This window comes from Colobus angolensis, unplaced genomic scaffold, assembly GCF_000951035.1.
Source record: "Colobus angolensis palliatus isolate OR3802 unplaced genomic scaffold, Cang.pa_1.0 Scaffold67, whole genome shotgun sequence".
NCBI classification, from domain to species: Eukaryota; Metazoa; Chordata; class Mammalia; order Primates; family Cercopithecidae; genus Colobus; species Colobus angolensis.
In genome coordinates this window covers 6,120,289-6,133,099 of record NW_012120376.1, presented here as the reverse complement: position 1 = coordinate 6,133,099, position 12,811 = coordinate 6,120,289, and the positions used below count along the sequence as shown (strand labels likewise).

Below are 12,811 nucleotides of genomic sequence, written 5' to 3'. Positions count from 1 at the left end.
AAAAAAAAAAATTTTTTTTTTTTCTGTTTTGCACTTCCTCGGCTGGCCATGGTGGTTCATGCCTATAATTCCAGCACTTTTGGGAGGCTGAGGCAGGAGGATCGCTGGAAGCCAGGAGTTCAAGAATAGCCTGGGCAACAAAGCAAGACCCTGTCTCTATTAAAAAAAAGAAAAAATTGGTTGGGCACTGTGGCTTATGCCTGTAATTCCAACTTCCAACACTTTGGGAGGCTGAGGCGGGAGAATTGCTTGAGCCCAGGAGTTTGAGACCAGGGTGGGCAACTTAGTGAAACCCATCTCTACTAAAAATACAAAAATTAACCAGGTGTGGTGGCACGTGCCTGTCGTGCCAGCTACTCGAGGCTGAGGTGGAAGGATCACTTAAGCTCGGAAGGTTGAGGCTGCCGTGAGCCATGATGTGCCACTGTACTCCAGCCTGGGTGACAGTGAGACCCTGATATGGAGCAGATTAGCACGTTCTCTGCACAAGAATAACATGCAAACTTGTGAAGTGTTCCATATTTTTAAAAATAAAAAAATTTTTAAAAATAAAAAAAATCCTGTCCTCCCAAAGGACAGGATTTTGCTGTGTTGCCCAGGATGGTCATGAACTCCCGTGTTCAAGTGATCCTCCTGCATCAGCCTTCAGAGTAGCTGGGATTACAGGTGCAAGCCACTGGCTGTGTGTTAAAAATCTAGTTAAGACTGGGCATGGTGGCTCACAACTGTAGTCCCAGCCCCTTTGGAGGCTGAGGTGGGCAGATTGCTTGAGTTCAGGAGTTCAAGACCAGCCTGGGCAATGTGGCAAAACCCTGTTTCTACAACAGTTACAAAAATTAGTCTGACATGGTGGTGTGCACCTGTGGTCCCAGCTACTGGGGAGGATGAGGTAGGATTGCTTGAGCTCAGGAGGTTTAGGCTGCAGTGAGCTGTGATTGCACCACTGCACTCCAGTCTGGGCGACAGAACTAGATTCTGTCTCCAAAAAAAAAGTTATATATTGCCAAATTGTGCTCCAAAAAGGTTGTATGTGTTTATCCTTATGCTAACCATATACGAGACTTTCCTAAATCAACCCTCTTGTCTTTCTCCGTTATCTCAGTTGGAGAAGCGACTGGAGGAGTGGTTGGGGAGGACATTGCCTGGCAGTGACTGGACTCCCAATGCCCGGTTTATCACCCGCTCTTGGCTTCGGGATGGCCTCAAGCCACGCTGCATAACCCGAGACCTCAAATGGGGAACCCCTGTACCCTTAGAAGGTTTTGAAGACAAGGTAAAAACCGTTTTTTATTCATATCATTCAGCTTTGGTGTTGAGACCCTGGGCTAGCAGAATAGATTGCTGATTGTCTTGTTTCAGTTTGAGACTTTGGATTGGTCCCTAACATGTTTACCTCCTCCTGACCTCCAGGTATTCTATGTCTGGTTTGATGCCACTATTGGCTATTTGTCCATCACAGCCAACTACACAGACCAGTGGGAGAGATGGTGGAAGAACCCAGAGCAAGTGAGCAGTTCTTGGTTAGGCTGTGCATGGGGAGGGTAGGCGGTAGGGTGTGGGTGTTAGGGTTGGGTGTCCGGTCTTCCTTGGGCCTTTGAAGAAGGTCTCAGGAAATCTCTCCTAACTACATTCCCTTAGGTGGACCTATATCAGTTCATGGCCAAAGACAATGTCCCTTTCCATGGCATAGTCTTTCCTTGCTCAGCCCTAGGAGCTGAGGATAACTATACCTTGGTCAGCCACCTCATTGCTACAGGTAAGTACCCTGGAAGACTACTGATGGGGGGTGTTCATAGGAAATGAGGGTTGAGGCAGTACTTGGAAAAAGATCTTAGAGAGCTGCTGTCTTGAGTTAGGAGTTGAGATGAAATAGGAAATAATTAAAATGAGAACTCAACCTAGAGAAATGAAACAAGAACCTGAAGAAAGCAAAAATCCAAAGCTAAAACTCTGTAGTAGATACAAGCAAAGACAAAAAAGGGCCAGAATGGATAGGAAGGGATTCCCAAAATCTGAGCATACCAGCCCCTTAAGGAGAAATGTTGCTAGACAACCATATTTGAGGTAGAAAGAGGAAAGAAGGAAGAGTTAGTGGGCTAGAGAGGGGAAGGATGTGATTTGAGCAGATGGTTCTCATTCTCCTCTGTCCAGAGTACCTGAACTATGAGGATGGGAAATTCTCTAAGAGCCGGGGTGTGGGAGTGTTTGGGGACATGGCCCAGGACACGGGGATCCCTGCCGACATCTGGCGCTTCTATCTGCTGTACATTCGGCCTGAGGGCCAGGACAGTGCTTTCTCCTGGACAGACCTGCTGCTGAAGAATAATTCTGAGCTGCTTAACAACCTGGGCAACTTCATCAACAGGTGGGAATTGGTAAGGGGTCAGAGTTAGCAGTGAGCTGGGGTGGAGCTCATTTTCCCTCAGGAGATGGGAATGTGGCGAGAACTAGAAAATGGGCAGGAGACTGTGAGGACAGTGTGGAAAGTTGATTTCTATTAATTGGGACCTATTCCTAGCACATACGAGGCTATGTATGCTTGATGGAACAGTTAGCTATAGAGATGTGATTTAGCAAAGTTGGTTATAAAGTGGGTTTTTGTAAATTGTGTTCTTATTACTGTTCTTTGTAGAATTGAAGATGTATTCTCTCCTAGCAAAATAGTTCACCTGCAGATCATTGAAAAGTTTGGCTGAAGAAAGGGGTTATTTTGGTGTCGGGGTAGGAGGCTTCTGTGGGCTGGGCATGGTGCCTTACGTCTGTAATCCCAGCACTTTGGGAGGCCAAGGCAGGAGGATCACTTGAGGCCAGGACTTGCCTGACCGACATAATGAGTCTCCCGGCCCGGTGCGGTGGCTCACGCCTGTAATCCCAGCACTTTGGGAGGCCGAGGCGGGCGGATCACGAGGTCAGGAGATCGAGACCATCCTGGCTAACAGTGAAACCCCGTCTCTACTAAAAATGCAAAAAATTAGCCGGGCATGGCGGCGAGCACTTGTAGTCTCAGCTACTCGGGAGGCTGAGGCAGGAGAATGGCGTGAACCCAGGAGGCGGAGCTTGCAGTGAGCCGAGGTCGCGCCACTGCACTCAAGCCTGGGCGACTGAGCGAGACTCCGTCTCAAAACAAAACAAAAAAAATGAGTCTCCCATTTCTACAAAAATAATCAGCCAGGCGTGGTGGCGCACACCTGTAGTCCCAGCCACTCAGGATGCTGAGACAGGATAGTCTCTTGAGCTTGGGAGATTGAGGCTGCAGTGGAGCAGTGCTTGTACCCCTGCACTCCAGCCTTGGCAATAGAGGGAGATCCTGTCTCAAAATAAAAAAAAAAGCTTCTGCTGTACTCAGAGTTTTTGTTACCTTAGGCTCACATTCTATCATTGGTGCCTATCTCAGCTCTTCTGCAATCTAAAGCAGTATCCTCCGTAGCTTAGGATTCTTTAGTCACGCTCTCTGAACCCTGGACCCTTATAGGTCAGTCCTGCTACTCACTCTCAGGTTTGGTCATTAACCACATTTAATAAATAGTCGTTACCTACAGGAGTTCGAGACCAGCCTGGCCAACCTGGTGAAACCCCATCTCCACTGAAAATACAAAAATTAGCTGAGCATGGTGGCGCACATCTGTAATCCCAGCTACTTGGGAGGCTGAGGCAGGAGAATCACCTGAACCCTGGAGGCAGATTGCAGTGAGCCAAGATCATGCCACTGTGCTCCAGCCTGGGCAACAGAGCGAGACTCCTCAAAAAAAAAAAAAAAAAAAAAAGTCCTTACCTAGAGTATTTGTTTGATAGCAATTAACACATATTTCGGCTTGGTCATTTTGAGTAATGACTTCTTTTTTTTTTTTTTTTTTTGAGGCAGAGTCTCGCTCTGTCGCCCGGACTGGAGTGCAGTGGCCGGATCTCAGCTCACTGCAAGCTCCGCCTCCTGGGTTTACGCCATTCTCCTGCCTCAGCCTCCCGAGTAGCTGGGACTACAGGCGCCCGCCACCTCGCCCGGCTAGTTTTTGTATTTTTAGTAGAGACGGGGTTTCACCGTGATAGTCAGGATGGTCTCGATCTCCTGACCTCGTGATCCGCCCGTCTCGGCCTCCCAAAGTGCTGGGATTACAGGCGTGAGCCACCGCGCCCGGCCGAGTAATGACTTCTTAAAAATAAGAAATAGAGTTGTTTAACTTAATCAGGTTTTTTTTATGTGCAGAGTCAGATTCTTAGGGGAGAGAGAGTAAATAATTAATTTGTTAAGCCTTGTCTACTGGCTTGAGGGAGCCAGGAGTTACCTGTTCTAGGCGGGAATCCTGAGAGAATGTACAGTTGTGGAAATGGGGTCAAATTCTAAGGAGGAGACTGGATAATAACTTCCTCTCTTTTTTCCACTTCTCCTTTCCTACTCCCAACCAAGAGCTGGGATGTTTGTGTCTAAGTTCTTTGGGGGCTATGTGCCTGAGATGGTGCTCACCCCTGATGATCAGCGCCTACTGGCGCATGTCACCCTGGAGCTCCAGCACTATCACCAGCTGCTTGAGAAGGTTCGGTAAGTGACATCTCTGTGTCATCTGCTGGCATGTTGAGAGCCTTGTATGGGTCCCTGTAGGACATTACACCTTGGCCTGCTTCCTCCCTTCCCAGGATCCGGGATGCCTTGCGCAGTATCCTCACCATATCTCGACATGGCAACCAATACATTCAGGTGAATGAGCCCTGGAAGCGGATTAAAGGCAGTGAGGCTGACAGGTAGGTAAGCGGGGAGGGTTGGCTAAAGGAATAAAGTGGCTTGTAAGCTGTATCCTCCTGGAAGTCTTGACTAATATCTCTTCTTCCTCAGGCAACGGGCAGGCACAGTGACTGGCTTGGCAGTAAATATAGCTGCCTTGCTCTCTGTCATGCTTCAGCCTTACATGCCCACGGTTAGTGCCACAATCCAGGCCCAGCTGCAGCTCCCACCTCCAGCCTGCAGTATCCTGCTGACAAACTTCCTGTGTACCTTACCAGCAGGACACCAGATTGGCACAGTAGGTGGAAGAGCCAGCCTGTCTTAAAATTGATACTTTTGCTATGCAGCTTTTGGAGTGGGTGAGAGAAGACCTAACATCTCTCCAGTGTTACTTTGGTCATGGGACTCAAGTTTCTGATATAAAGTCTTTGGTAGTCATTCACAAGTCCAGAATTATCTGTACATCCTCATTGTTCTTCATGCCAGAAACCAGAACCTGGCACACAAAACTAACTGGTAAACAGATATTTGCAGAAACACTGGTCACCTAGTCTCCACAATACTAGCAGATAGTGGGCAGTGAAAAAGAGGAAATAGCCATTTCCTCTTTGACACAAAATGAAAAAGTAAGTACATCGCTAAACTTCTGGATCAGCCTAGCATCCTTAGAGCACTTAAAGAATCTTTGACCCTATAAATTATTTGGGGTTTCATAGGGAAAGCTACCGCCGATTTCCTAAAATCAGCAGATATTAGCTCAGTGTTATGCTCATTCTTTCTAAAACATATCAGAGATTGGGGTTGGAGAGGTCATCTGTATAGTCTGGTAGAGTCTGTTATCTAATCAGCAGATGTTTCTGGAACTTTTTTTTTACAGGTCAGTCCCTTGTTCCAAAAATTGGAAAATGACCAGATTGAAAGTTTAAGGCAGCGCTTTGGAGGGGGCCAGGTGAGAAAAGCTAAAGGCTGTGCCCTCGCTTCACAACAGCCACAGCATCACTCCCTTAATTTCCCTAAGTAGTCCTCACCCATCACTCTATCTTTTGGCCCTGCTGCTTCCTCACTTAGTTTTTCTTTCCTGTCTTAGCTAGAAGAGACCTTCGACTTAAAGGTAATCACTTTCCCTCTGAGATGCTGTATAAAACTGGAGGTTAGGGGATATTTATGGTTGCTGGTGATAACTTTGTTGTTGTCCTCCAGGCAAAAACGTCCCCAAAGCCAGCAGTTATAGAGACTGTTACAACAGCCGGGCCACAGCAGATACAAGCGCTGATGGATGAAGTGACAAAACAAGTATGAAGCTTAAGCCCTGTGGGAGACTGGACAAGCTGAATCCTAAATAGATCTTTTTCTTGCCTCACTGTTACCCTTCCCACCCCCCTTTATCTTAGGGCAACATTGTCCGAGAACTGAAAGCACAAAAGGCAGACAAGAACCAGGTTGCTGCGGAGGTGGCGAAACTCTTGGATCTAAAGAAACAGTTGGCTGTAGCTGAGGGGAAACCCCCTGAAGCCCCTAAAGGCAAGAAGAAAAAGTAAAAGACCTTGGCTCATAGAAAGTCACTTTAATAGATAGGGACAGTAATAAATAAATGTACAATCTCTATATACAAGCTGAGACCCTTTCCTTTTGTCTACTCCAAGTCTTCCCCCTGAATGTGTGGGATTGGGGGTCACATCATTGGCACTAGTGAGAGGGTGGTCAGTAGCCACTTCTGGGAAAGGTGGGTAGTGTGGCCCGAGTGGAGGACTGATGCTCCCAATTGTTCATGCTTGGTGCAGATTCACCATTCGGTCGATCAGAGCTCGACGAGTCGCCTCTACTTCCCTGGTCAGGCGCTCGATTTCCTGCTTGAGCCGTTCATTCTCTTCAGCTAGCTGTGCCACTTTCCTTTCATTCTCCTGTTCTTTCTCCTTCATGCGCTGCTTTCCAGCCCGGGCTGGGGAATGGCCACTCTGTTTCCGTTTCCTGGTTCTCCCTTGGTCTTCCTCCTCTTCCTCCTGAGCCAGGGAGCTCTGACTGGAATCTGGAGAGCGAGGGCTCTGGGAGGTGCTTGTGACCTCTGCTGGTTCTGGCTCCTCCTCAGTCAGCCAAGCCAGCGAAGCAGGGTCAAGAGTGGTAAAGGTTTTTGATTCTTCCTTCAAGGAAATGAGGAAAGGGAACGTAGATATTAATTGAGAAGGAAAAGGTAACATCCCCCGTTAGCTTTAGGCCTAGCATTCTTACCTCTTCATTTCCAGGAGGTGAGACATAGGTACCCCCATTTTCATCTGAAGACAGGACCTCTTGCAGGTCCTCATACCAGGCTTCCAGCTCCCAGCTGGACAGTGTCCCGAAGGAGAAAGGCAATGACTCAGCTGCCATCTCTGCAGTTGGATCCGTCTGGAAAAGCACATTTGCAGGGTAATGGGGAGTGGCTGGAACAAGCTCCATGTAGCAAACAGTCTATGCCACAGGTTGGCAAGCTGGTCTGATGCCTGTTTTTGTAGGTAAAGTTGTATTGGAATACAGCCACATCTGTTTATTTACATATTGTTTATGGCTGCTTTGGTGCTACAGTGGCAGAGATGAAGAGTCACACTAGAGACTATAGGGCTCTTAACATCTAAAATATTTATTATCCTGCCCTTTAAAATTTATCAACCCCTAGTCTATATTAATATTCCCTCCTTACTTTTGCCCAGGACTTGAAGAAGCAAAGTGCCTGGATATCCATGCTTAGGGGATCTGGAGGACTAGTCATTCCTCAGTCCCCATCAAGGTTAGGCTGAGCTGAAGGACTATTTGTCTGAGCTCCCCACACAGGAGAAGGGAGCACAAATGACCTGGTAATTGCTCCTGGAAACTATCAATAGAGTTCGCAAGTGGGACTGAAGACTAGTGAAAGTTTAACCCTGATGGGGACTGAAAACTGGTAAGGCAAACCAGTTGTCTTTGTTGGGGCTTTCTTTGAGGACCATCCTTCCATTAGGACATTCTTTAAGAAAAGTGGTTTGCTCACCTTGTAGGAGCAAGCCAGAAGAATAGACAGCCTGATAGCAAAAGCTTGCTCAGATTCAAACCCTCCTCTCCCACCTTCTCTAGGTCTTTTCATAATCTCTTAGGGTCTCAGCAAAAGGAGGCTAAGCAGCATCTCTTAGGACTTGGTTTTGGGAAAGGGTAGGTTAAGTTTACCTGCTTTCAGGTGTGGTGATGTATGAAGATACACTTCCTTCTTGAACACTGTGGGCAACAAAGAGAAATGTTAGCCATTTTTGGAAGGGGGAAAGGCAACTTATTTTTCTTTTCTTTTGAGACAGAGTCTCGCTCTGTTGCCAGGCTGGAGTGCAGTGGCGCAATCTCGGCTCACTGCAACCTCTGCCTCCAGGGTTCAAGTGATTCTTCTGCCTCAACCTCCCAAGTAGCTGGGACTACAGGTGCACGCCACCGCGCCCTGCTAATTTTTGTGTTTTTAGTAGAGATGGGGTTTCACTGTGTTGGCCAGGATAGTCTCCATCTCTTGACCTCGTGATCCACTCGCCTCCCAAAGTGCTGGGATTATAGGCGTGAGCCACCGTGCTGCGCCCTTATTTTTCTTTTATCTCCAGCCTCCTACTGGTCCGTCCTTACTTCTGGTCTCGTAGGGTATGCATACTTGGTCCCTGTAGCCATTTCCAAGGGCAGAAGAGGGCCTGACTTTTTTTATTTTTAGTTGCTGACATTTGTAATCCTGGTTACATAATAGCAAAGTTCTGGCCAACTCAGCTTTCTCTAAATTCAAGGCAGGCCTTAAACCTACCAGGGTAAAGACTAAACTACAGGGAAGGGAACAAATCGTAGCATTTTCCTAACTCCATTTCCACACTGACATCCTCCAAATGTACATTTCCAGTCTGGACCTCTTCCAGAACTTCTGACTCTGCTGTCTACTGCCTACTTGCCATTTCTTTTTCAATGTCTAATAGGCACCTAAGACTGTGCAAACTTGTTGATTTTTCCCTTCCAAGGTCATCTCCATCTCAGATGACAACTCTAGTTGCTTAAGCTAAAAACCTTGGTATCATCCTTCATTCCTCTTCTCTCACACCCTGGAATCCAAACTACTAGCAAATTTTAACTCTTTTTTTTTTTTTTTTTTGAGACGGGTCTCACTCTTTTTGCCCAGGCTGGAGGGCAGTGGCGCAATCTTGGCTCTGCAACCTTCGCCTCCTGGGTTCAAGCGGTTCTCCTGCCTCAGCCTCCTGAGTAGCTGGGATTACAGGCATGCACTACCATGCCTGGCTAATTTTTGTATTTTTAGTAAAGATGGGGTTTCACCATGTTGGCCAGGCTGGTCTTGAACTCCTGAACTCCTCGTGTGATCCACTCTGTTCTCCCAAAGTGCTGGGATTACAGGCATGAGCCACCATGCCCAGCCCTTAACTCATTCTTTAAAAATGAGTTTTAAAAACTTTGCTTAGAAGAATCTAAACACTTCTAATTCCATTCTTTCCAATCTAGATCAATTCACCACCATCTCTCAATTACTGCAGAAACTTCCTGATTGCAGAAGGTCTTCCCATTTCTTCTCTTGCCACCCCTCCGTAAGTCTATTCACCATACAGCAGCCTGAGTGAACCTTTTAAAACAGGTCATTCCTCTGCTCAAAACCCTCCAATGACTTCCTAATTCATATCATGGAAGTCACTGGAGGGTTTTGAGCAGAGGAATTACCTAAGGTAATTCCTGACCACCTGATGTAACACAGTAACCTCCATCCTGAACATTCTCCATTCCTTTCTCTGCTTTAGCTTTCTCCATGGCACTTATATTTTGTTTACTGTAGGCCTCCCACTGAGATTATTTTTTCCTCTTGCTCACGGATGTTCCCTGAGCCCCAAACTGTTTGGCACACAGTAGGTCCTCATTACGTATTTGTTAAGAATGAATGAATTCCCCCCCTATCTTTCTTATAGGGAAGGGGCACACGCAGAGTGGCAGCTGCCGATCCCTAGGGACTGGAGATGCAATATTGCCCGAAATATTTCTCTGCAGGGCTGTCCTCCCTGGGGAACCCTCCCTTGCCTTCCAGTGTGTGGGACTTGGCTTTCATCAGCAGTGAAGCCTCAGGTCAGAAAGCTGCAGAGCCAAACAGGGGGCTGGCCTGATGCAATGGTTACACAGAGATTAGCTGGGAGACAGGACCTGGTTAAAGAGGCAGGGACTAATCCCGAGGGAAGGACAATACCCTAGGGAGACCCCAAATGGCCTCCTACACTTAAGAGATCCAGGCTGCTCTCTTGTGCGGGAGGCCCAGAGACCTTTCCCTCTAACGGCAAAGGGAAAACACACCGCTCCCTGTCCATCGGCACCCCTCCCAAAGGCTTGTGTCAAGGTTCCCCTATCAGCCCTGCAGGGTCCAGTAGCCCCAGCTACCGAGGTGGCCATGCTGACACCAGAGACGCTGAGACTGAGACAGGATTGGGGGTAGGGTAGGGAGAAGGCCTATGGTGGCGAACGGGCGGAAACGGCTTGAGCGATGGTAACCCAGTCTTAGAGCGGGGGTGTGTCCTGCTGCCTCCCCCCGGACAGGCCTGACGAGGTGGCCTGAAGTTGGCTACGGGACAGAATGAATTTCCCTAGGGCAGCCGAGGTCCCTTTGCCCAGCAGCACAGAGCAGGGCCCATGCTCCGACTCCGGGCAGGGGTGGAGAGACGCTGTCGTCCGAAGCAATAGGGGTTTGTATGCACCACCCCAGAATAAGAGACTCTCCCCATTGCTCTCTCGGACGGTCCCTGACTTCACTGTGGAGGAGTAAGGCCAGTCCTAAAGAGCGGACGCCCCAACTCTGAGGAGACGGGAGGGTAAAGGGCAGATGGGAGTCAGTACTCGCCTCTCTCCTCAGGTTCCAGCTCTGATTTTGGCTCTGTCGCTGCCACCCGCTCATCTTCAACATTATACACTCAGTGCCTTAGACTTAAGCCTCTGACCTCGGGAGCGCCTAGCTGTTATCTTTTACCATGGCCTTGCCCTCCTCTCAGAGGCGGGACCCTAAAACCTACCAATCAGAAAGTGGCACGCCGGCATTGGCCCCGCCTCATCCCTCGTATCCGCCACTCAGGAGCTCCGCAGCACCGCCCCCGTCGCTCCCTCTCGCTAGGGGGTCGACGTAGTGTCGGACCCGGAAGTGGCTTTGGGTCACGAGGCTTCACGGAGGCGGTGGGTGAGTCATGCGCGCGCGCGGAGGGGAGTGTAGCGGGGGGAGGGGAGAAAAGGGGGGCGGGGATGATGCAATGTTTGGCAACCGGTGTCTGCACGCGCACGCGCCGGGGACTACGAGGGTGGTGGGAGGTGCGGAGGGTGGGGGAAAAGGAGAGAGGGCGGGGCGCCAGCTCCCGGCGCCCAACGGCCCCAACGGCTATCAGCGTTGGCCGTCCTTAGTCGGTAGTGCGGAGTCTCTTTGCGGCTTGTCTCCCCCAGAAGGTGCTGTTCCGCCCACCTAGCTTTAGCCGCCGTTTTACCTCCACTATAAGGGACTCCCATTTTCCTTGGCCCCTCCCAGCTAATGGGCACATAGGCCTTTTGAACTTTTCCTTTGAAAGTTGGTATCCATCCACTGGGATTGTCGACATCTCCAGTCTTCTTAAAGAGGTCTCTCCGGGCTCGGTGACTCATGCCTGTAATCCCAGCACTTTGGGAGGCTGAGGAGAGCGGATCATTTGAGGTCAGGAGTTCGAGATCAGCCTGACCAACATGGTGAAACCCCCGTCTCTACTAAAAGTACAAAAATTAGCCGGGTGTGGTGATGCGCGCCTGTAATCCTCAGGCTACGCTGGAGGCTGAGGCAGGAGAATCGCTTGAACCCTGGAGGCGTATGTTGCAGTGACCGAGATTGCGCCACTGCACTCCAGCCTGGGTGACAGAGCGAGACTACGTTTCACCGAAAACGAAAAACAAATAAAAAAACGGGGGTGGTCTAGCCCCGTAAATCTCCCAGAAGGGGCCTAGGTACTGGAATCCCTTGGTAGTCATTTTCCGCTTCTCTCACAACAGCGCCCTTGACTTTTACCTTGGAGTTGCTAAGCCCTCAGCCTGCCAGAAGTCATGTGTTTTACCCAGTGGACCCGATTGTTTGGCCACCTATTTTCCCCCACTGTACTCTTACGGCTTTCTCCAAGACCAAGACCCTCTCTTGCTGTACCAGACAGCAAGTCCTGTGACTCCCTGCTGTGAGGAGCGCGGCACAGGCCTGCCTCCTAGGTGTTCGGGTCGAGATTTACAGCGGAGTCTAATCCTGGGACGTGTAAGTGCACTTCAGCGCAGGACCGCCCTGGACTGGGGAGACCGGAGCCGCGATTTTAGCCTCAACTCCCCCTCACTTACCAAGGGATCTTACCGTCCTTGTTTGTAAATTAAAGAGTTGTAAAATGAGAACCATGAACTTGGAGGCAACTTGAACAAAAGTAAAACGCACCACGCAGAATGCAAAGTATTTTTCTTGTGCCTTAAAAACAGAGGCCATGTGGTGGCCTGTTACATATCCTGTCATACCCTCATGGGGGCAGCCAGAGTTTAAGTAGAAACTGTCACAAGGCCGGTTGTGACTGTAGTGGTGTGTCTGTGACAGGTCTTTGGTTAGGCTGCTCCGTTGCTCCACACCTCCATTTCCCCTCTGAAAATGGGGGTGGTGTGGGGGGTGGACCAGATGGTCTCTCCTGGCCTAAAGACAGACCAGGTTGTCAGTGACAGGCAGAGGTCATGTGACTTGACAGGCCGAGGTCGTGTTGTGACATGTTGACCTGGAGAGGCGGGTCAAGTCTCAGCACACTACCCGGGAAGCCTTTGGGGCGGGGCAGGGCAAGTCGCGACTTTCATCTTTCGGGCCTGGCCCCTCCCGGACCTGGCATTCCTGGCTCCCGCAACAGACTGTGGCTTTGGAAGGGGCCCCTCCCCGAGGAGGGCTGGGATTGGCCACCAGTGGCCTGGGAAGAGGCGCAGATCCTTCCGCGGAGGGAGGGGGGCCGCGTGGGGTGTTTGTTCTCTTGGGGATTAATGGGGGGTTGTGGGGGAGGGGTAGGCGCGCTCCCGCATGCGCACTGCGGCCCCTCCAGTTGGCTCGTCGCTGTCCGCTGGGCGGGG

The 12,811-nt window shown here is 49.7% G+C and overlaps 3 protein-coding genes across 7 annotated transcripts in view; 2 read left to right on the top strand and 1 right to left on the bottom strand.

Annotated features, from left to right (window-relative positions):
• Positions 1-7,224, top strand: part of MARS (methionyl-tRNA synthetase) — a 35,294-nt gene extending 28,070 nt beyond the window's left edge. The window contains exons 13-23 of the mRNA XM_011926020.1: positions 1,103-1,273; positions 1,411-1,506; positions 1,639-1,756; positions 2,152-2,365; positions 4,403-4,534; positions 4,630-4,734; positions 4,826-5,012; positions 5,592-5,663; positions 5,915-6,007; positions 6,106-6,235; positions 6,955-7,224. Coding sequence (XP_011781410.1) covers positions 1,103-1,273; positions 1,411-1,506; positions 1,639-1,756; positions 2,152-2,365; positions 4,403-4,534; positions 4,630-4,734; positions 4,826-5,012; positions 5,592-5,663; positions 5,915-6,007; positions 6,106-6,235; positions 6,955-6,968 — 1,332 coding nt within the window. The 3' untranslated portion in view covers positions 6,969-7,224. The remainder of the gene's footprint in view (positions 1-1,102; positions 1,274-1,410; positions 1,507-1,638; positions 1,757-2,151; positions 2,366-4,402; positions 4,535-4,629; positions 4,735-4,825; positions 5,013-5,591; positions 5,664-5,914; positions 6,008-6,105; positions 6,236-6,954) is intronic.
• DDIT3 (DNA-damage-inducible transcript 3) lies at positions 6,259-10,665 on the bottom strand. 5 transcript variants are annotated; one of them, XM_011926024.1, is made up of 4 exons: positions 10,566-10,665; positions 7,889-7,936; positions 6,941-7,096; positions 6,259-6,852 (listed from the first exon to the last, which is right to left on the bottom strand). In XM_011926024.1, the coding sequence occupies exons 3-4, from the start codon at positions 7,076-7,078 to the stop codon at positions 6,481-6,483; spliced, it is 510 nt and encodes a 169-aa protein (XP_011781414.1). In that variant the 5' UTR covers positions 7,079-7,096; positions 7,889-7,936; positions 10,566-10,665; the 3' UTR covers positions 6,259-6,480. The 5 variants fall into 5 exon arrangements, with proteins under 5 accessions (XP_011781414.1, XP_011781413.1, XP_011781412.1 ...); XM_011926023.1 differs by having other exon boundaries at positions 6,261-6,852; positions 6,941-7,267; XM_011926022.1 differs by having other exon boundaries at positions 6,261-6,852; positions 6,941-7,191.
• A 138-nt stretch (positions 10,666-10,803) lies between these two features.
• MBD6 (methyl-CpG binding domain protein 6) overlaps positions 10,804-12,811 on the top strand; it is a 9,565-nt gene continuing 7,557 nt past the window's right edge. The window contains exon 1 of the mRNA XM_011926018.1: positions 10,804-10,891. The gene's annotated coding sequence lies outside the window, so the exon portion shown is untranslated. The remainder of the gene's footprint in view (positions 10,892-12,811) is intronic.

Excerpts from the sequence above, each read along its gene's own strand:
- DDIT3 (XM_011926021.1), bottom strand. The coding sequence starts at position 10,619 with ATGAGCGGGTGGCAGCGACAGAGCCAAAATCAGAGCTGGAACCTGAGG. Across the intron at positions 7,097-10,565 it reads GCTGGAACCTGAGGAGAGAG|ACGGATCCAACTGCAGAGAT; the intron begins GCGAGTACTGAC and ends GTGCTTTTCCAG. Across the intron at positions 6,853-6,940 it reads CACCTCCTGGAAATGAAGAG|GAAGAATCAAAAACCTTTAC; the intron begins GTAAGAATGCTA and ends ATTTCCTTGAAG.